The sequence below is a fragment of the Oncorhynchus mykiss genome, chromosome 24, assembly GCF_057628025.1.
Source record: "Oncorhynchus mykiss isolate SJ-2025 chromosome 24, ASM5762802v1, whole genome shotgun sequence".
NCBI lineage: Eukaryota > Metazoa > Chordata > Actinopteri > Salmoniformes > Salmonidae > Oncorhynchus > Oncorhynchus mykiss.
The window spans coordinates 3,036,064-3,058,945 of NC_143045.1; the positions used below are offsets into that span (position 1 = coordinate 3,036,064).

General features: G+C 42.2%; 1 protein-coding gene across 1 annotated transcript in view; it reads left to right on the forward strand.

Annotated features, from left to right (window-relative positions):
• LOC110503540 (glutamate receptor ionotropic, kainate 4-like) overlaps positions 1–22,882 on the forward strand; it is a 433,335-nt gene that overhangs the window by 328,281 nt on the left and 82,172 nt on the right. Inside the window, exon 8 of the mRNA XM_036961231.2 lies at positions 12,687–12,740. Coding sequence (XP_036817126.1) covers positions 12,687–12,740 — 54 coding nt within the window. The remainder of the gene's footprint in view (positions 1–12,686; positions 12,741–22,882) is intronic.

A 22,882-nucleotide genomic window follows, 5' to 3' on the forward strand; every position in this document is an offset into this window, starting at 1 on the left:
TTGCTTGACATCATGGGAAAATCTAAAGAAATCAGCCAAGTCTGGTTCATCCTTGGGAGCAATTTCCAAACGCCTGAAGGGACCACATTCATCTGTACAAACAATAGTATGCAAGAATAAACACCATGAGACCACGCAGCCATCATACCGCTCAGGAAGGAGATGCGTTCTGTCTCCTAGATACACTTTGGTGTGAAAAGTGCAAATCAATACCAGAACAACAGCAAAGGACCTTGTGAAGATGCTGGAGGAAACAGGTACAAAAGTGTCTATATCTATAGTAAAACGAGTCCTATATCGACTGCTCCAAAACCGCCATAAAAAAGCCAGACTACGGTTTGCATCTGCACATGGGGACAAAGATCGTACTTTTTGGAGAAATGTCCTTTGGTCTGATGAAACAAAATAGAACTGTTTGGCCATAATGACCATTGTTATGTTTGGGGGAAAAAGGGGGATGCTTGCAAGCCGAAGAACACCATCCCATCCATGAAGCACGGGGGTGACAGCATCATGTTGTGGGGGTGCTTTGCTGCAGGAGGGACGAGTGCACTTCACAAAATAAATGAAATCATGATGCAGGAAAACTATGTGGATATATTGAAGCAACATCTCAAGACTCAGTTACACCAGCCCTGTAAGGAGTAAAGGGCCAAAATTCACCCAAATTATTGTGGGAAGCTTGTGGAAGGCTAGCCGAAACATTTGACCCAAGTTAAACAATTTAAAGGCAATGCTACCTAATTCTAATTGAGTGTATGTAAACTTCTGACCAACTGGGAATGTGATGAAAGAAATAATAGCTGAAATAAATAATTCTCTCTACTATTATTCTGACATTTCACATTCTTAAAATAAAGTGGTGATCCTAACTGACCTAAGACAGGGAATTTTTACTAGGATTTCTTGTCAGGAATTGTGAAAAACTGAGTTTCAATGGATTTGGCTAAGGTGTATGTAAACTTCCGACTTCAACTGTATATGCTGTCTTGAGTAAATAAATGACACAATCTCCAGTAGGCTAATCATTTTGAGTGTGAACTGTATTACTGTACCGTATTGTATTATACTTTATTATATGAACTGGTATTACGCACCTCGTTCAAAACATGATAAAGCTGAGGGAACATGCAATTCTGGTGCAGGATATGTTGGTGCAGCACACGCCAGCCAAGACAAGCATAGTCTGGCAAATTCGATTTTAATTTTCAAATACAATAGGGCCTATTATATTGTTACGTTACAGCCTTATTCTACAATGGATTAAATATTTTTTGTCCCAATCTAAACACAATACCCCATAATGACATTGCAAATACAGGCTTTTAGAAAATATTGCTAATTTATTACAAATAAAAAACAGAAATACCTTATTTACATAAGTCTTCAGACCCTTTGCTATGAGACTTGAACTTGAGTTCAGGTGCATCCTGTTTCCATTGATCATCCTTGAGATCTTTCTACAACTTCATTGGAATACACCTGTGGTGATTTCAATTGATTGGACATGATTTGGAAAGGCACACAACTGTCTATATATGGAAAGATTTCAGACCCCTTGACTTTTTCCACATTCTGTTACATTACAGCCTTATTCTAAAATGGATGAAATCGTTTTTTCCCTCACCAATCTACACACAATACCCCATAATGACAAAGCAAAAACTGGAGAGAGATGCTTGATGAAAACCTGCTCCAGAGCGCTCAGGACCTCAGACAGGAAGCACACAGCCAAGACAACGCAGGTGGTAGTGGCTTTGGGACAAGTCTCTGAATTTCCTTGATTGGCCCAGCCAGTCCTCGGACTTAAACCTGATTGAACATCTGAGAAAAGACTTGAAAATAGCTGCGCAGCGACACTCCCCATCCAACCTGACAGCGCTTGAGAGGATCTGTGGAGAAGAATGGGAGAAACTCCCCAAATACAGGTGTGCCAAGCTTGTAGCGTCATACCCAAGAAGACTCAAGGCGGTAATTGCTGCCACAGGTGCTTCAACAAAGTACTGACTAAAGGGTCTACTTATACATTTGATATTTCAGTTTTTTATTTTTAATACACAAACCTGTTTTTGATTTGTCATTATGGGGAATTGTGTGTAGATTGATGAGAAAAACAAAATGTGGAAAAAGTCAAGGGGTCTGAACACCTTCCGAATGCATTGTATGCCTTTCATAATATTTTGCCTAATGTTATTAGCCTACCTCCTCTTTCTTTCTCTATTGTTGCCTCATTCATTCCTCAACAGTTAAATTAAATAAGTTCCGTTGTCCTTATCTTCCTCATTCTTAAAAAAAAAAAAAAAAAACTTTTTTTGGTAGTTGGTAGTTAGTCTTGTCTCATCGCTGCAACTCCTGTATAAACTCGGGAGAGGCGAAGGTCGAGAGCCGTGCGTCCTCCGAAACATAACCCATCCAAGCCGCACTGGTTCTTGACACAATGCACTCTTAACCCGGAAGCCAGCCACATCAATGTGTTGGAGGAAACACGGTACACCTGATGACTGTGTCAGCGTGCTTGAGCCCGGCCCACCACAGGAGTCACTAGAGTGCGATGGGACAAGGACATCCCTGCCGGCCAAACCCTCCCCTAACCCGGATGACGCTGGGCCAATTGTGTGCTGCCCCATGGGTCTCCCGGTCATGGATGGCTGCGACAGAGCCTGGACTCAAACCAGGATTTCTAGTGGCACAGCTAGCACTGCGATGCAGTGCCTTAGACCACTGTGCCACTCGGGAGGCCCATCTTCATCATTCTAATGACATGCTTGAATAATATAGGACTAGATGCAGACGGCTTTCTCTTCACAAAGATTGAATGGTCATGGGTCTGAATAAATAACTGCTATAGACCACCGCCATCGTGCGTTCGCTCTTCTATCAAACGACCCGTTAGTTCTATTGTCTGCACTCAGAAAACAAGAGCTTGCATGCCTCTTCAAATGGTCTACTGGTATAAGAAATGCCAAAAATGCCAGCAAGCTATTCTAGTCTAGAGTGGCCAGCGGAGCACAGGTGCGTGCGAATTGCGCAAGATACAGAGGCTAGTTAGAAGCTTATTATTCATAACCCATCATTAATTAACTAAATATATGGCTAATACTGCATTGAATGTATTTCCTGAAAGAGGTAGGCTAGGACATCTGTATACAATGTACACATCTGTATACACATCGGCTTCCTATTCAACAACAAAGCCTCCTTCACTCACGCCGCCAAACATACCCTCGTAAAACTGACTATTCTACCGATCCTCGACTTCGGCGATGTAATTTACAAAATAGCCTCCAACACTACTCAGCAAACTGGATGCAGTCTATCACATTGCCATCCGTTTTGTCACCAAAGCCCCATACCACCCACCACTGCGACCTGTATGCTCTCGTCGGCTAGCCCTCGCTACACATTCGTCGCCAGACCCACTGGCTCCAGGTCATCTATAAGTCTTTGCTAGGTAAAGCTCCGCCTTATCTCAGCTCACTGGTCACGATAACAACACCCACCTGTAGCACGCGCTCCAGCAGGTATATCTCACTGGTCATCCCCAAAGCCAACAACTCATTTGGCCGCCTTTCCTTCCAGTTAGTTCTCTGCTGCCATTGACTGGAACAAATTGCAAAAATAGCTGAAGTTGGAGACTTATATCTCCCTCACTAACTTTTTTTTTAATCAGCTATCCGAGCAGCTAACTGATCGATGCGGCTGTGCACAGTCCGTCTGTAAATAGCCCATCCAATCTACCTACCTCATCCCCATATTGTTTTTATTTACTTTTTTGCTCTTTTGCACACCAGTATTTCTACTTGCACATCATCATCTGCACATCTATCACTCCAGTGTTCATTTGCTAAATTGTAATTACTTCGCCACTATGGCCTATTTATTGCCTTACCTCTGTACACCATTTGTACACACTGTATATAGACTTTTTTTTCTATTATGTTATTGACTGTACGTTTGTTTATTCCATGTGTTACTCTGTATTGTTATTTAGGTCGCACTGCTTTGCTTTATCTTGGCCAGGTCGCAGTTGTAAGTGACAACTTGTTCTCAACTGGCCTACCTGGTTAAATAAAGATGAAATAAAAATAAATCAATAAAATAAAAACACTACAGGACCAAAAGTATGTGGACACCTGCTTGTTGAACATCTCATTCCAAAATCATGGGCATTAATATGGAGTTGGTCCCTCCTTTACTGCTATAACAGCCTCCACTCTTCTGGGAAGGCTTTCCACTAGATGTTGGAACATTGCTGCGGGGACTTGCTTCCATTCAGCTACAAGAGCATTAGTGAGGTCGGGCACTGATGTTGGGCGATTAGGACTGGCTTGCAGTCGGTGTTCCAATTCATCCCAAAGACGTTCGATGGGGTTGAGGTCAGGGCTCTGTGCAGGCCAATCAAGATCTTCCACACCAATCTCGACAAATCATTTCTGTGTGGACCTCGCTTTGTAGTGGCATTATCATGCTGAAACAGGAATGGGCCTTCCCCAAACTGTTGCCACAAAGTTGGAAGCACAGAATTGTGAAGAATGTAATGTATGCTGTAGCGTTACAATTTCCCTTCACTGGAACTAAGGGTCCTAGCCCGAAGCAATGAAAAAACAGTCCCAGACCATTATTCCTCATCCACCAAACTTTACAGTTTGAACTATGCATTGGGTCGGGTAGTGTTCTCCTGCCATCCACCAAACCCAGATTAGTCCGTCGGACTGCCAGATGGTGAAGTGTGATTCATCACTCCAGAGAGTCCAATGGAGGCGAGTTTTGCACAAGTTTAGGCTTGTGTGCGGTTGCTCGGCCATGGAAACCCATTTCATGAAGCTCCCAACGAACAGTTATTGTGCTGACGTTGCTTCCAGAGACAGTTTGCAACTCAGTTGTGAGTGTTGCGACCGAGGACAGACAATTTTAACGAGCTTCATCACTCGTCGGTCCCGTTCTGTGAGCTTGTGTCCTCCTACTTCGCGGCTGAGCCGTTGTAGCTCCTAGATGTTTCACATATAATTGAACAATTCCATTTTACGTCATGCTGTTGATATAAATAATTTATTATAAAGGGAAAGGGAAATAGGGATACCCAGTCAGTTGTACAACTGAATACATTCAACTGACATGTGTCTTAATAATTTACCGGTTTCTCGCAGTTATTTATCCCGGGAAAAGGGAGTGGTTTTGGGTGGTAAATCTCTGTAACCAGATTGCCATTCAACCCTAGTGCATGCCAGTGCCATAGCAGGACTGGCACTGGGAAAGCCAATCCCTCACAATATCCTCTAAGAAGACAAGCAAAAATGTGCCTGTCTTCCCATCCGCATTACTCTGGACAAATGCCACGCCCACTAACGTTTTTTCACCATGGTAAGTCTGGATTTGCTCCCTCCCAAGCTACTTCTCAAATGCAAACACATTCAAACCATTTTGATTAGTCCCAGAAACCGATGGGTTGGGCCAGACTGACCTACACGAATCACATCGTTTTGATGTCAGCTCAATCGACTTCTAGGACAACAGGTTCAGACTGATGTATGGCGTGATCGATAGAGCAGCTAAATTAAATTCAGGATGAGTCATCAGGCATAGCTAAAATCCCTGCCCCAATGAATATTTCTCTGCATATTTTTTCCTCCCAGAAAATGCCTATCCCTCTCAAGCATTACTCTCTCCCTCACACACTCCCTCCCTCCCTGATTCGTTTTTATTTTTCACATTTCTGTATTCATCCAGTCAGTTCTTACTGTTTTATTTCTCTGCCCTTTTCCTCTTCAGTCTTAATCTTTCCCTCAATCAGAGATACTGAAGGCCGTTGCCAGGCATCCTGTCGCCATGGCAACTCAGGGGCAGAGAGTAACAACACACAGGAGCTGGGATTTCTTTCTATATCTACGCCTCTGTCCTACGGTCGCTCCATACCTCTTATCATTCCTCTGTCTTCTACTCCTCCTTTTCTGTGGTTTATGGCACGCAGCCCGCTCATGAGGAGAGGATGTTGGCTGAGAAAATTAATTATGTTTGCCAACATTTTATGCTACACTGAAGATTTAATTACATGGTAAACTGTAAGGACTTTGTATAAAAGAGTCTGCGCTAATGATGGGACCCAAATTACCCTCTCTTCACGCAAGACATTCTATCCTCTTTGTTTATGGATGTTTACATCTTTCGTTAGGATGCTGGTCAGCCAGAGGTCTACTTCTTACACTGAAGACAGTGGGATTTCTTTCAATACTCTCAAGTGTTAATTTAACACTGGATCAGTGGGACTCATACAGTGGGGCAAAAAAGTATTAAGTCAGCCACCAATTGTGCAGGTTCTCCCACTTAAAAATATGAGAGAGGCCTGTAATTTTCATCATAGATACACTTCAACTGTGACAGACAAAATGAGGAAAAAAAATCCAGAAATTCACATTGTAGGATTTTTTATGAATCTATTTGCAAATTATGATGGAAAATAAGTATTTGGTCACCTACGAACAAGCAAGATTTCTGGCTCTCACAGACCTGTAACTTCTTCTTTAAGAGGCTCCCCTGTCCTCCACTCGTTACTTTTATTAATGGCACCTGTTTGAACTTGTTATCAGTATAAAAGACACATGTCCACAACCTCAAACAGTCACACTCCAAACTCAACTAATGCCAAGACCAAAGAGCTGTCAAAGGACTCCAGAAACCAAATTGTAGACCTGCACCAGGTTGGGAAGACTGAATCTGCAATAGGTAAGCAGCTTGGTTTGAAGAAATCAACTGTGGGAGCAATTATTAGGAAATGGAAGAAATACAAGACCACTGATAATCTCCCTCGATCTGGGGCTCCACGCAAGATCTCACCCCGTGGGGCCAAAATGATCACAAGAACGGTGAGCAAAAATCCCAGAACCACACGGGGGGACCTAGTGAATGACCTGCAGAGAGCTGGGACCAAAGTAACAAAGCCTACCATCAGTGACATGCTACGCCGCCAGGGACTCAAATCCTGCAGTGCCAGACGTGTCCCCCTGCTTAAGCCAGTACATGTCCAGGCCCATCTGACGTTTGCTAGAGAGCATTTGGATGATCCAAAAGAAGATTGGGAGAATGTCATATGGTCAGATGAAACCAAAATATAACTTTTTGGTAAAAACTCAACTCGTCGTGTTTGTAGGACAAAGAATGCTGAGTTGCATCCAAAGAACACCATACCTACTGTGAAGCATGGGGGTGGAAACATCATGCTTTGGGGCTGTTTTTCTGCAAAGGGACCAGGACGACTGATCCGTGTAAAGGAAAGAATGAATGGGGCCATGTATCGTGAGATATTGAGTGAAAACCTCCTTCCATCAGCAAGGGCATTGAAGATGAAATGTGGCTGGGTCTTTCAGCATGACAATGATCCCAAACACACCGCCCGGGCAATGAAGGAGTGGCTTCGTAAGAAGCATTTCAAGGTCCTGGAGTGGCCTAGCCAGTCTCCAGATCTCAACCCCATAGAAAATCTTTGGAGGGAGTTGAAAGTCCGTGTTGCCCAGCAACAGCCCCAAAACATCACTGCTCTAGAGGAGATCTGCATGGAGGAATGGGCCAAAATACCAGCAACAGTGTGTGAAAACCTTGTGAAGACTTACAGAAAACGTTTGATCTCTGTCATTGCCAACAAAGGGCATATAACAAAGTATTGAGAAACCTTTGTTATTGACCAAATACTTATTTTCCACCATAATTTTCAAATAAATTCATAAAAAATCCTACAATGTGATTTTCTGGATTTTTTAAAATAATTTTGTCTGTCATAGTTGAGTTTACCTATGATGAAAATTACAGGCCTCTCTCATCTTTTTAAGTGGGAGAACTTGCACAATTGGTGGCTGACCAAATACTTTTTTTGCCCCACTGTATATGCTCTGTGAAAGTGTTACATTTAACACTCCAATCGTTAAATACACTGGTGTATTTGCTGTGTGTTCTGCAGCAGGGAGTTTGTGGTCAGAGGCTTCAGCTTCAGCATCACCAAACGTAATCTTGAGATGAGGCATCAGCATCACTGAGTGTAATCTCGATATGTCAGCCCCCCATGTTGTCCTACTATACAAAGCTGTGGTCAGATTTGCTCAGATATTGTGCTCGGCATGGGTGTGCAACTTTTTTTTTTAACCCAGAGAAACAGTTAAAGGGGCTATAAGGACAACAGAAAGCTGAGGAAGTTTGGCTCTGTGCCAGCCAAAGGAAACGCACGTTATTTTCATTCATTTATATTTGTAAACTTGGTGAAGTCACTGACCTGTACTACAAGTTTAAAGACATTTGAACTGTGATTAAAAAGCTGGTAAACCCTGCCGTCTGTTTTCCTATTGGCTATCTTCATTCTCAACACTTCAAGATGAGGAACAAAGTGTATTTTACAGTGCAGTGTCCACCTGTCTTTCTCCACTAAATTATGTCATTTGACAATCTGATAGTATAAAACGGTTTAACAAATGTTAACAAACTAGCACGTAACGTATCATGTGATCGATTTCCTCTTATTAGCAGCTATTCAAATAGTAATAACCATAGAATCAAAAGGTAATGACCCAGTATCATGGAAGTGATCACAGTGCCGTGAAAAAGAATTTGCCCCTTTCTAATTTTCTTGACTTTTGCATATTTTGATACTAAATGTTATCAGCTCTTCAGCCAAAACCTGATATTCCATAAAGGGAACATGAAATAACAAATAACACAACAACTACATACTTATTTCATTTATTTAATTAACAAAGTTATTCAACACCCAATGAAAAAGTAATTGCCCCCTTACACTCAATAACTGGTTGTGCCACCTTCAGATGCAAATACTTTTTCAGGACACTGTATCTTATCACACATCAAGACACAAAAAAACGTAATCCAGTCGCTTGACTACTTGACCTATAATAACCCCATGACCTGTAGATAGAATATCATTGTTTTCTTGTAAGAAAGAAGGATGTTTTTTTTTTATCAGAGAACAGACCATACTATTCGGAGATCATTATTTTACAGTGCTGTGACTGTCACTGTTATTGAAAACATCTCTATCTAGCCTCTGTTTCCTTAGAGACCAAGGCTTTATCTCATTCTGGGAAAATTACGCCCCTCTCACCTTGTTCTTGCTATCTTCAAAAGCTGGTCTTTGCGCATTATCTTTCCTGATTAACTGATTATAAACTGACCTTGTTTGTAGAACTGCTGGCTTTATTAAAGTGGGAAAGGAATGACTAAGCATATAATTTATTTGTATATGCGTGACTTTCCCCAATTCGGGGAATCTACCTCTTTGAATCATATTAGTTTTTGCTGTAAGGCCTCTTTGGATAAATACATTTTCATGCCAGAAGAACCTGCAGCTCTTGGGAACTGGAGCCTGCGGCTATTTGTACCCCTGAGGTACAAGTAGAGAATCCAACAAGCGTGCATGGTCTCACATCAGAATTAGGTGTTCTTCCATGTTACTCAAACATACAATTTTGAAGTTGTTCCAAACGTCAATTTTCGATGTGTTCGGGTTAAGTTTAGGAATTAACTCCAAAATTCTTAAGGTTAGGCATTAACTCTGAATGACTAAGGTAAGGGTTAAGGTTTGGGATAGGCTTAAAACAGAAAATATCAAAAACAACTTTCTATTGCTGGATTCGAACGTACAAGCTATGGAATAAGAGATGCAAGACGCCCATCCACCATTCTCAGACATGGATGGACGTCGAATACTGACTTGTATCACGGGTGAACTGGCTGAGAATCTCTTAGGGGAAATGTGTGTGGATGGTTGAACAAAGACCTACTGTAACTTCCATTGAATAAGATCCAGGAGTCAACAAGCCTTGTTGAACAGTTTTCCATTGATATACTGTAATCTATGAAATACAGTACCAGTCAAAAGTTTGGACACACCTACTCATTCAAGGGTTTTTCTTAATTTTTTACTATTTTCTACATTTTAAAATAATAGTGAAGACATCAAAACTATGAAATAACACATATGGAATCATGTAGTAAGTGTTACACTAATCAAAATATATTTTATATTTGAGATTCTTCAAAGTAAACACTCTAGCCTTGATGACTGCTTTGCACACTCTTGGCATTCTCTCAACTAGCTTCATGAGGAAGACACCTGGAATACATTTCAATTAACACGTGTGCCTTGTCAAAAGTTAATTTGTGGAACTTCTTTCAATCAGCTGTGTTGTGACAAGGTAGCGGTGGTATACAGATAGTCTTTTAACAAATAGGGCTGTCCATATTATGGCAAGAACAGCTCAAATAAGCAAAGAGAAATGACAGTCAATCATTACTTTAAGACATGGACAGTGCGGAAAATGTCAAGAATTTTGAAAAAACCATCAAGCGCTATGATGAAACTGGCTCTCATGAGGACCGCCACAGGAAAGGAAGACCCAGAGTTACCTCTGCTGCAGAGGATAAGTTCATTAGAGTTAACTGCACCTCAGATTGCATCCCAAATAAATGCTTCACACATTAACAGACACATCTCAACATCAACTGTTCAGAGGAGACGTGAATCGGGCCTTCATGGTCGAATTGCTGCAAGACACCACTACTAAAGGAAACCAATAAGAAGACGAGACTTCATTGGGCCAAGAAACACGAGCAATGGACATTAGACCGGTGGATATCTGTCCTTTGGTCTGATGAGTCCAAATTTGAGATTTTTGAAGACTATCATTTGTTTTTCAACAGGACAATGACCCAACACACCTCCAGGCTGTGTCAGGGCTATTTGACCAAGGAGGAGAGAGATGGAGTGCTGCATCAGATGACCTGGCCTCCACAATCACCCGACCTCGACCCAATTGAGATGGTTTGGGATGATTTGGACCGCAGAGTGAAAGAAAAGCAGCCAACAAGTGCTCAGCATATGTGGGAACTCCTTCAAGATTGGTTGGAAATTCCAGGTGAAGCTGGTTGAAAGAATGCCAAGAGTGTGCAAAGCTGTCATCAAGGTGGCTACTTTGAGGAACCTACAATCTAAAATATTTCGATTTGTTTAACACTTTTTTTGTTGCTACATGATTCCATATGTGTTATTTCAGTTTGGATGTCTTCACTGTTATTCTACAATGTAGAAAATAGTGAAAATAAAGAAAAACCCTTGAATGTGTAGGTGTGTCCAAACTTTTGACTGGTACTGGATATCTCAGATGTAAGTCAGAATAGGCTGATTGTAAAAAAATAAAATAAAATGAAATGATTTTAAAGCTTTGGGTCCACAGTATACCAAAAGACACATGCTAAAAGAAACTGTAGAAAGTTCACCTTCACAACCAGTGCTTGCTGCTGAGGCTTGATTAAATCAAATCCTAATGTATTGAGCAGCATACTAAAATATCGTATTACTAAGAGAGCCCGTCATTAGATAAGAATATGTCATGTCTTATCAAGATGTGGGTGGATTTGATCTTCCGCTGTGTAATCGAGCAGGAGACTGCAGAGAATGTCTGACCTTTCTCACTTTTCTCTCTCTCCCCAACCCCTTCTTTCTCTCTCCCATACAATGTGTTCGGAGAGTATTCAGACCCCTTCCCTTTTTCCACATTTTGTTACGTTACAGCCTTTTTCTAAAATTGATTAAATATTTTTTTTCCTTCATCAATCTACACACAATACCCCATAAGGTCAAAGTGAAAACAGGCTTTTAGTCATTTTTGCAAATGAATTAAAATAAAAAACAGAAATTACCTTATTTACATAAGAATTCAGATCCTTTGCTATGAGACTCGAAATTGAGCTCAATGTGCATCCTGTTTCCATTGATCACCCTTGAGATGTTTCTACACCTTGATTCAATTGATTGGACATGATTTGGAAAGGCACACACCTCTCTGTATACAGTGCATTCAGAAAGTATTCAGACCCCTTGGCTTTCCCCCATTTTGTTATGTTACAGCCTTATTCTAAAATGGATTCATTTGTTTTTCCACTTATCAATCTACATACAATACCCAATATTGAAAAAGCAAAACAGGTTTTTATAAAAGTTTGCACATTTATTATATAAAAAACTGAAATATCACATTTACATTATCCAGTATTCAGACCCTTTACTCAGTACTTTGTTGACGCTCCATTGGCAGTGATTACGGCCTTGAGTCTCAAGGACATTCAGAGACTTGTCCTGAAGCCACTCTTTTGTTGTCTTGGCTGTGTGCTTAGGGTTGTTTTCCTGTTGGAAGGTGAACCTTCACCCCAGTCTGAGGTCCTGAGCGCTCTGGAGCAGGTTTTCATCAACGATCTCTCTGTACTTTGCTCCGTTAGTCTTTCCCAGTGCATGTCAGAGCAAAAACCAAGCCATGAGGTCAAAGGAATTGTCCATAGAGCTCCGTGACAGGATTGTGTCGAGGCACAGATCTGGGGGAGGGTATAAAAAAATATCTGTAGCATTGAAGGTCCCCAAGAACGCAGTGGCCTCCATTTTTCTTAAATGGAAAACGTTTGGAACCACCTAGTCTCTTCCTAGAGCTGGCCGCCCAGCCAACCTGAGCAATCGGGGGAGAAGGGCCGTGGTTAGGGAGGTGACCAAGAATCCAATGGTCGCTCTGACAGAGCTCCAGAGTTCCTCTGTTCCTAATGTTTTGTACACTAGGTGTATATCAGCTTCTCAATATATATATATTTTTCTCCTTATCCCTTTCTCTCTCTCCCCCCGTCTCTCTCTGTCTTTCTTCCAGGCATCGGAGCTGGGCATGCTGTCCGTCTACTACACCTACATCTTCACCTCGCTGGTAAGGAGATGGGCCTGTCGCTGCTACTCGCTAATGGAAATTGATGATGTTGGTAACACTTTACACTAATGGTCCTGTAGAGATGATTCATATCGGCCTGATTGATGACTCATTAATGGGATCCTGGAGCCCATGTTTTCCTCTTCCTCTCACCCAGTTGCTCGGATCCCCATGTATTTATGTGCCACTGGGTGCTGGGGGGCAAGAGAGGGGGGATATCATTGTGGAGGATGATGATCCACACCCTCAATTTCCTAAAGAGAGAAAGCGATCACTCAACAAAGCATCATACAGCACCATCCCCACAGGAAGAAGAGACCACTCGTTATTTATGTAATGCTCTTTCAACATTCAGTTAATCATCACCTGTCCACGCATCGTCCCCAACGTAGCAATATTCCCTCGAAATTACACACACAAGCACTGCTCGGCTGATCCTTCTCAACAAATGGCAGCTTTTGATTATGCCTATTTTCAACATGGAAAGAATACTGTTCGCTATACTTCCAAGTAATCAGTGAAGGGAGTCAGATCACTTTATTCTGCTCCCACATAGAGGAGTGTATTGGAAGGTCAATCTTTGACAGGTAGCGTGAGTAATTACCCATTCCTTTCATGTTGGCGGTGGGGTGAATGGGTGAGGGGGAGATGCCCCCCTTAGCAATGCCTACCATGCTGCATGAAAAAGCATTCCCCACTCTCTTGAGCACTATGTTTTGACATTACCACAGTGCTTAAGTACCTTTTTTTTTAAATGTGCTTTTAAAATATATGGTGGCTGGCCCAAAACAACGGAACGGAAAATTAAAATGAGCGTGTCTTATTGGAAAATGGTGCTTCCGAGTGGCACTGCATCTCAATGATAGAGGCGTCACTACAGACACCCTGGTTCTGTAGTGTATCACAACCGGCCATGATTGGGAGTCCCACAGGGCGGCGCACAATTGGCCCAGCATCGTTTGGGTTTGGCTGGTGTAGGCTGTCCTTGTAAATAAGAACTTGTTCTTAACTGACTTGCCTAGTTAAATAAAGGTTACATGTAAAAAAATATATGATAATTTAATTGAACACGTCCAGGTTAGTCCTTCCCCATTTCAGTCCGTTTTCTTCCAGTTGGTTCCTAATGAACACAACCCTGATGTGTAACGTAGGTGTCAGTGCTGGTGCCCGTGATGGCAGGCAGAATGGCTGTGGGGCACTGTAAGAAATTAAATCCAATGTCCCAGATAGTGCCGCAGCCCAATTTGTGCATCAGCTGGGGGAATAGACATTTGTCATTTGTCACTAGCTTAGATGGTGATAGGACAATTTTGTGATCAGCCGCTCCAGAGGATGAGAGATAGTCACTCCTCACATCCTCTGTTTTATATCTTTCTATATATCATCTCTCTCTAGCTCTGTCTGTCTCTCTCTATCTGTCTGTCTCTGTCTCTGTCTCTCTCACCATCACATCCCTGACTGTCACCTCCACCTGCAATGAGCTGTCTGGGAAGTTGGAACGTATTCAAATTGATATGTGTAGTAGCAAATCCAGAGATCTTGACAGATACAGTGGGTCTCATTTGGATGTCAATTGTTTTGAATTCATTAAGATTAACCAAGGTATTCAAAAAGTACCATCCTGGAATGCAGTCATTCAAATTTGAACTTGAACCATAATCCACACTTCCGATGTTTTTTTGACTCAGTAACAATCAGACTACAATTGTCATAATGCTTTGAAACATAGTTAACATTTACTCCTAATTAAAAAGTAATATTGTACTGAAAATAGCACAATGAGCAATGTATGTTTGAGCAGTCTGATATACAGTACCAGTCCAAAGTTTGGACACACCTACTCATTCAAGGGTTTTTCTTAATTTTGACAATGTACTACAATGTAGAATAGTAGTGAAGACATCAGAACTATGAAATAACACATATGGAATCATAAAGTAACCATAAAAGTGTTAAACAAATCAAAATATATTTGATTATTCTTCAAAGCAGCCACCCTTTGCCTTGGTGAGTTTTGCACACTTGGCATTCTCTCAACCAGCTTCACCTGTAATGCTTTTCCAACTGTCTTGAAGGAGTTCCCACCTATGCTGAGCACTTGTTGGCTGCTTTTCATAGTTTTGATGTCTTCACTATTATTCTACAATGTAGAAAATAGTAAAAATAAAGAAAAACCGGGGAATGAGTAGGTGTGTCCAAACTTTTTACTGGTACTGTATATACAGTTGAAGTCGGAAGTTTACATAAACGAGTTAACGACTCCAACCGAAGTGTTTCAACCACTCCACAAATTTCTTGTTAACAAACTATAGTTTTGGCAAGTCGGTTAGGACATCTACTTTGTGCATGACACAAGTAATTTTTCCAACAATTGTTTACAGACAGATTATTTCACTTATAATTCACTGTATCACAATTCCAGTGGGTCAGAAGTTTACATACTGTCACGGACGTCCTCCTCTTCATTTGAAGAGGAGAGGCGAGAAGGATCGGAGGACCAAAATGCGGCGTGGTATGTGTTCATCTTGAATTTTAATAAAGAAAACACTGAACACTGAAACACACTATACAAAAACAATAAACGAAATAACGACCGTGAAGCTAATGAGAACTGTGCTGACACAAGCAATCAACCTAGACAATCACCCACAAACAAACAGTGCAACCCAGGCTACCTAAGTATGATTCTCAATCAGAGACAACTAATGACACCTGCCTCTGATTGAGAACCATACTAGGCCGAAACATACAAATCCCCAAATCATAGAAAAACAAACATAGACTGCCCACCCCAACTCACGCCCTGACCATACTAAATAAATACAAAACAAAGGAAGTAAAGGTCAGAACGTGACATATACACTAAGTTGACTGTGCTTTAGAAGCTTCTGATAGGCTAATTGACCTTGTTTGAGTCAATTGGAGGTGTACCTGTGGATGTATTTCAAGGCCTACCTTCAAACTCAGTGCCACTTTGCTTGACATCATGGGAAACTCAAAAGAAACTAAAGAAAAATTGTAAACCTCCACAAGTCTGGTTTATCTTTGGGAGCAATTTACAAACGCTTGAAGGTACCATGCTCATCTGTACAAACAATAGTACACAAGTATAAACACCATGGGACCATGCAGCCGTCATACTGCTCAGGAAGGATACGCGTTCTGTCTCCTAGAGATGAACTTACTCTGGTGCGAAAAGTGCAAATCAATCCCAGAACAACAGCAAAGGACCTTGTGAAGATGCTGGAGGAAACAGGTATAAAAGTATCTATATCCACAGCAAAACGAGTCCTATATCGACATAACTTGAAAGGACGCTCAGCAAGGAAGAAGCCACTGCTCCAAAACCGCCATAAAAAGCCAGACTACGGTTTGCAACTGCACATGGGGACAAAGATCATACTTTTTGGAGAAATGTCCTCTGATCTGATGAAACAAAAATAGATCTGTTAGATCTGTATTAATGATCTGTTTTTATGTTTGGAGGAAAAAGGGGGATGCTTGCAAGCCGAAGAACACCATCCCAACCCTGAAGCACAGGGGTGGCAGCATCATGTTGTGGGGGTGCTTTGCTGCAGGAGGGACTGGTGCACTTCACAATATAGATGAAATCATGAGGATGGAAAATTATGTGGATATATTGAAGCAACATCTCAAGACATCAGTCAGGAAGTTAAAGCTTGGTCGCAAATGTGTCTTCCAAATGGACAATGAACCCAAGCATACTTCCAAAGTTGTGGCAAAATGGCTTGAGGACAACAAAGTCAAGGTATTGGAGTGGCCATCACAAAGCCCTGACCTCAATCCTTTAGATCATTTGTGGGCAGAACTGAAAAAACGTGTTTGAGCAAGGAGGCCTACTAACCAGACTCAGTTACACCAGCTCTGTCAGGAGGAATGGGCCAAAATTCACCCAACTTATTGTGGGAAGCTTGTGGAAGGCTATCCAAAACGTTTGACCCAAGTTAAACAGTTTAAAGGCAATGCTACTAAGTACTAATTGAGTGTATGTAAACCTCTGACCCACTGGGAATGTGATGAAATAAATCAAATCTGAAATAAATCATTCTCTTCTCTATTATTCTGACATTTCACATTCCATTTATTTGTCAGTTAGAATGTGTTTTTGTTGACATTATGAATCCAAATGCCAATGTGAGGTGGCAGGGAATCAACAACCAATATATTGCACAATTCAAAAGATTATAAGGAATTTTCCTTCTAAAAAGTCATTTTCATTCACCTCGGTTTTAATAGTACGAGCAACCATGCAGAACACGAATCAACCATCCACTTTTTTACACAGCCAACACATTCGACCAATGATCATTGTCATCCACCTGCTCATTCATAATCTTAAGAAGGATCATGCAGAACATTTATGTATGTAACACAGTAGGCTTGTAACACTGAAATCAGTCCCCCTTCCATTAGCCTGTGTATTCCCATCAGGTGTCACATCTCCCCCTGCTTTACCCAGCATGCTCCGCTCTTTCTCTGACATCACCAGCCGGAGCGCTAGCCCTTTGACACACACTGTGACAAATGACCTGACACTCCATTTGTGTGCCTAATTTGTTTCCTCAAATCATCTCAAGATATGGCTCATAAAAAAGGGGGGGTACTCAGCAAATTACTTCTAATACCGGATTCTGGTGTCGCTTTTCAGGGATTCAAGGCATAATATTTATCTGATGTTTGTTTTGCTTTGTTGGTCTAGAGTTGTATGTTTCCTAAGTGCAGTCATTCAAAGATGCGATGCTGGCTGATTGATTAAGGAGTGCGCCGGGAGGAAATTGCAGCAGACGTTCCGATTCTTCTTACTGTCTCTGTCTGCCACGGCCATGTTGTTTTAGAGGATTACAGACAGACGGGCTCCTCAGAGGACAATGGAACAGAACTTACAATCCATTGATAGAAACCCAAATGAGCAGCATCGTCTTGTCCAACATCATAGTTGCCTGTATCTTTGGGTGTGTGTGGGTGGTGTTTGTGTACAAGTTAAGTGCCTCAAATCCCCAACATTTTGCAAATTAACTCAACAGCCTTATTTTCGTGTGTGCGCGTCTGTCGGCGTGAGTGAGCGTGTGTGCATGTGTGTGTGTGCGTGTGTGTGTGTGTGTGTGTGTGTGTGCGCACATATGTGACTTGTGGACTTTGGCAGGGTCATTGAAACCGAGGATCATTGAGTGGCAGTGCTGTGAGTAGCACCTAATACTGTGGAAATGAAAAAGGGCAGCTGAAACTGTGGGAGAGGGATTCATGTCCACTCAAATAACATCAACTTGAGTTTCCTACATTGGCTCTCCACATTTTCCTCCATGGGGGTCCCGTATTGAGAGAGGCTTAGGGAAGGTTATAGGAAAGGAGCCATGGAGAAGGTTAATCCAGTGGAATCCGTTCAGCCAGTAGACATGATTCTCGCATGAACGCACGCACGCACGCACACACACACACACACACACACACACACACACACACACACACACACACACACTTTTACCGTCCCCCCCTCATTATCTTATAGTAACTCCTTGGTGTTTCTAATGTTTTGTACACTCAGTGTGTGTGTCACTTAAAGACAGGCAAGTCAATGAGTTATTACTGTCCCCGGGGCCAGGGAGATGGATGAGGGAGAATGACCATCAATGAGAAATCATTATGGGTAATGCGCTTGGATGTATGCCGCCCAGGGGAGAGCGATGAATTCTTTCACTGTGAATTCCTTCATTAACACATCAGCCCAGATAGCCAGCTTATTATGAGACGGACCATGTGTTCCCTCGCAACATTAATTTACCTTTCCTGCCTCCGAAGGACAGGGGCCACACCGTCCGGAAAGTAATGAATAATCAAGAAACAATCACTTCAGTTAATGATGCAGTCGGAATTAGTCTGGCAAGGTAGTGGAGAAAGGAGTTGCAAACAGGCTGCGTTAATGAGCACCTATCTGTGCGGTTTGCGGTTTTACGAGCCTTTGCAGTGGTGTTGTCTACTTAGCGTCAGCCGACAACAGTTTGAGCCTTAATGTAAACTCGGCACTGTCATTCAAAGTGAAAAGTTATTCAAATACATGTTTGATTTTGAAGTAAGTGGCTTTGAGCTTGCTGTCCAGGAGGAGAGCCACAGCATTTTGGGCAGCGCTCCCCTCGCACGTTTCTTCATAGCCTATACGCTGGCAGACCTGATAGACCTTTCCTCACCTATATGTAGAGAGAATCGTCCATATTCACTTGGAAAACCCTCCCCTCTTCCCTGCCCTCCCCCATTTGGTGTGTGGGTCTATATCCGTGTGCATGAGTGTGTGCATCAGAGTGACTTGTGCCCTCCAATTCAAACTACTCGTCAAGATGGAATAAATCACGTCAGGTTATGCACAGCGCCTCGTCTTCCGTCAGCAAGATGCCTAATGTCATTTGAAGGTTAGGCGAGCAGAAGATCGCGTCACTTTGAAGCCTCAGCGCGCATGGCTTGGTTATCATATATTAAGCCCGTCGCCTAGCGGGGGCCATTTTCCTCCTGTTTGTTTTGTTCTTCATGCTATATTTCCTCTCCACACACCCATGATCTCTCTTGTCAAAGCTGTTATTTTCATGCATCCATGCTTGAGGAAGAGCTGACGGTGTCTCTCGCTGTCAGACACACGTATGCACACATGCACACCCAAACACACAGAGGAGAGGGATAGCAGGGTGGCCTTGCCGCCTGCTTATCTACCACTGCCGGGAAGAAGGCTATATACTGTATAACAGCCAGTGGCATAGTGCCGTGACACAACACGTGCACATGCAGGCACACAAACCTCTCTCTCTCACACACACACACACACACACACACACACACACACACACACACACACACACCTGCGTTTTTTGGGGCTTGCTGGGAACCTTTGTGCACTGAGCAATGGTTGGTTTTAACTTCTGAAGCATTGCTGATGAGTTCCTTTAAAGAGCAACTTGAAAAGGGCCCATATGCAATAGGTATGAGTTAGAATAAAAATCAGTAGAATGTGTAAATATGTGTAAATAGGATCACTTTGGTCATAAATTAAGTCTCATCCAAAACAGAGATTTGCAAGATGATTGGAAAAAAAATGGTATGTCACAGAATGAAGGGTACCTTGAATTTTTATTGGGTTGGGTTTATTTTAATCCTGCCTACATGCCCACAGCTGGAAGCAACCAAGTAATCATAAATTCGAAGCACAACTGCATGCGACTGATCGTAATGCCCATGGTCAATTTGGTTTGACATCCGATATTCCTATGGGGCTAGTTAGGGACCATCAGCAAATTACACAATGTACTATAAATTGTAGAAATGAATTTACAAATATTAAAATAATTTAATGAGACAACTAAAATATAGTCCCATTTACATTGTGTAGTGTAATGATGGTCTCTAACTAGCCCCAGAGATGGTCTATCCAATGTCAAATCAATTTTGCCACAGTCGCACACCAGCCGGCTGAAGCGAATTGGCAAAAGATTTTGGCTAGCTAGCCTAGGCAACTTCAAGGCAAGACCTGGTTAGACTGTATCAATTTATCTATAAAGGTGAGTGACTAGCTGTGTACTGTTTTGGCAAAGTGAATGTACAGATGCTTGCCACGTGCGAACACACGCACAGAAGAGAGACCCCCCCCCCCCCCGCCCCCCCACCCCCAAGACAACTCTCATTTGGCTTTAGTCATGGCTGCTGCGTTTCTTAATGACCAAGCCGAAAAATGAGGCCAGTTCAGCCCCCCTATAATAGGTAATCCCCATTATGTGTTTGGCATTAAAAGTTTCCCCGCGTTTCTTCTGTGCCTTCTTGGGACTTGGCTTCGACATGCTTCCTGATTTGTATTATTTTTGTGAACAGTCAGTGTCATCTCTGCAGTATGATTGGTTGAAGTTTGTGTTGAAATATGCCAATATAGTCCAGTTGAAATTTGTATTTTTATCTCTCGCTCTCTCTCTCTCTCACACAAACACTCTCCTGATCTTTCACACATACACTCTCCTTATCTTCCCCTCTAACTCACACACTCGCATAGTTAGTACAAATACAGTGTACAGAGACAATTCACATGTGTATCAGCTTGCTGGTCTTTGAAAACTATACTGTCCATAGCGGTTACAGGAAGTAGCACTGATCATTGCAATATGACCAACATGATATCAAAATATTGAATAAAACCGGTTCAACATACATTGCGCATATTCAAGTGTTACTCATCCCGTCTATTTGAATGTTACTGTGTTTGCTCACAGCACAGTGTTTGCAAGGGGAAAATGTCACCCTTAGAGCAATTCTCGAACACCTTGACTGAACGGTGGATTACAAAAAAAAACACACAACACCACATGTCTCTGTTGTCTCTATGACTACATGCCATTCACGACTCCCAAACCTTGCCATTCAAAATGCTTTAAAAGTCATTCCACTGTGACACCCAAAATTATTTGGGATTTAATTAATTCCTGACAAACAGCTTATGTAAAGTTCATATTTCCGTGTTTAGACACAGAGTTTGAGAATCAGCCAACTGAGTAATAGAAAAGTTAAAAGGCTACATGGAAAGGTGACAACAGAGAGAGGGGCCTCTCGTCAGAATATAAAGTATGTCATTATTTTGTCATATGCTAATGCTGGCATGATGTGTTCACTTAAGCAATGCTTCCTTGTACTCGAGGGGGAAGATTACTCTGCATTGTTGTCAGTGCAGATAAAATCCAGCCGGGGGGCAAAATGCATTTATGGGGCAATGTGACAGAGATACAAATGTTTTTCTTAAATCGAGACAAACCATTTAGCACCTAACTTTACTGCTTCCCTTAAACTTGTAGGTTAATGTCTGAAGTCGGCAAGATTATTGATTACTGTGTGCCACCCCTCATTGCAGCTCTCTTTCTCTCTCCCTGTGCCAATGTCTTCATGGCTCAGTGTTGACAATTGCATTGCCTGATATAGCATCCCATTCCTCCCCGTCAGAGGCATTTCCTTTATGCCCTTAACATACAGTTATGTTCTCTTATGACCGTAATTCTCCATATACACTATAACGCCTGTAAATGCCCCAGAGCAGGGATGGGCAACTCCAGTCCTCGGGGGCCTGTTTGGTGTCACACTTTTGCTCCATCTGACTCCAATAATCAACTAATCATAATCTTCAGTTTAAAATGCCATTTGTTTTAATCAGCTGTGTTTGCTAGGGATGGGGGGAAAAGTGTGACACCTATCCGTCCCCCGAGAGTGCGCGTCCGTGCGTGTGCCTGCAAGAGTGTGCATTCACTTATCCAAATGGTGTGTGTGTCTGTGCGTGTGCGTGGGTGGGTAAAGTGCGTGCGTGTGTGTGTATTCACTTATCCAAATGAGCTTGTTAATTAGTATTGAAAACTGTGGAAAAGCTGGAAGATTTGACTTCTTACTGTTCTTTTACTTTGTAAATCAAAAACCCTTGAAATCAGCGGCGGGCCATTGTGGCGTGACCCTCCTTCCCACATTTCATTCTCTTTGAAATGGAGTCTCTCCATTAAATAGTCTCTTATGCCAAGAGCTAGCTACGCTTTGTGTTATCGCTCCTTCAGCTTTTACTCCAGAACCATTAGCGATGTTTACACTTGCATCGCCAACCCCGTGGCTACTTGGCTTACATGAATTGGCATAATGGAGCTCTCATTTTGACATGTTACTGTATTGTAATTATCACTCGCCTCTGCCAAGGTGAACAATCTGGTCGATAAATAATTATCTTAACTGACAATAGAGATAAAGGTACTGGCAGTGTGACCTTGTCGAGGTCTGTGTTGGATCTATCTCAAATCAAACGGTGTGTGTGTTTGTGTTGTCTGAGGGGGGGGGGGGGGGAGAGAGCAGAAGACTAATTTCCGTTTGATCCAATGGACAAATAAAGTTGTGTTGTATCGTATCAGTTTCATCTGAAACTGTTGAATACCTGGCATCATCAGCAGCAGCCATTTCCTTGGACAGGGTGAAATAACCTCCTCTCCTCGGTATTCATCAGCCTGTCTTGTCCATACCGTAGGTGACAAAGTGCTGCAGGGCTCGGTCCAGAGTATCAGGGGAGTCACTTGGCCTCCAGAGATCGATAGCAAGCGCTCAGGGCTCACTAAAATGAGTGTTTAGCTCCTCTC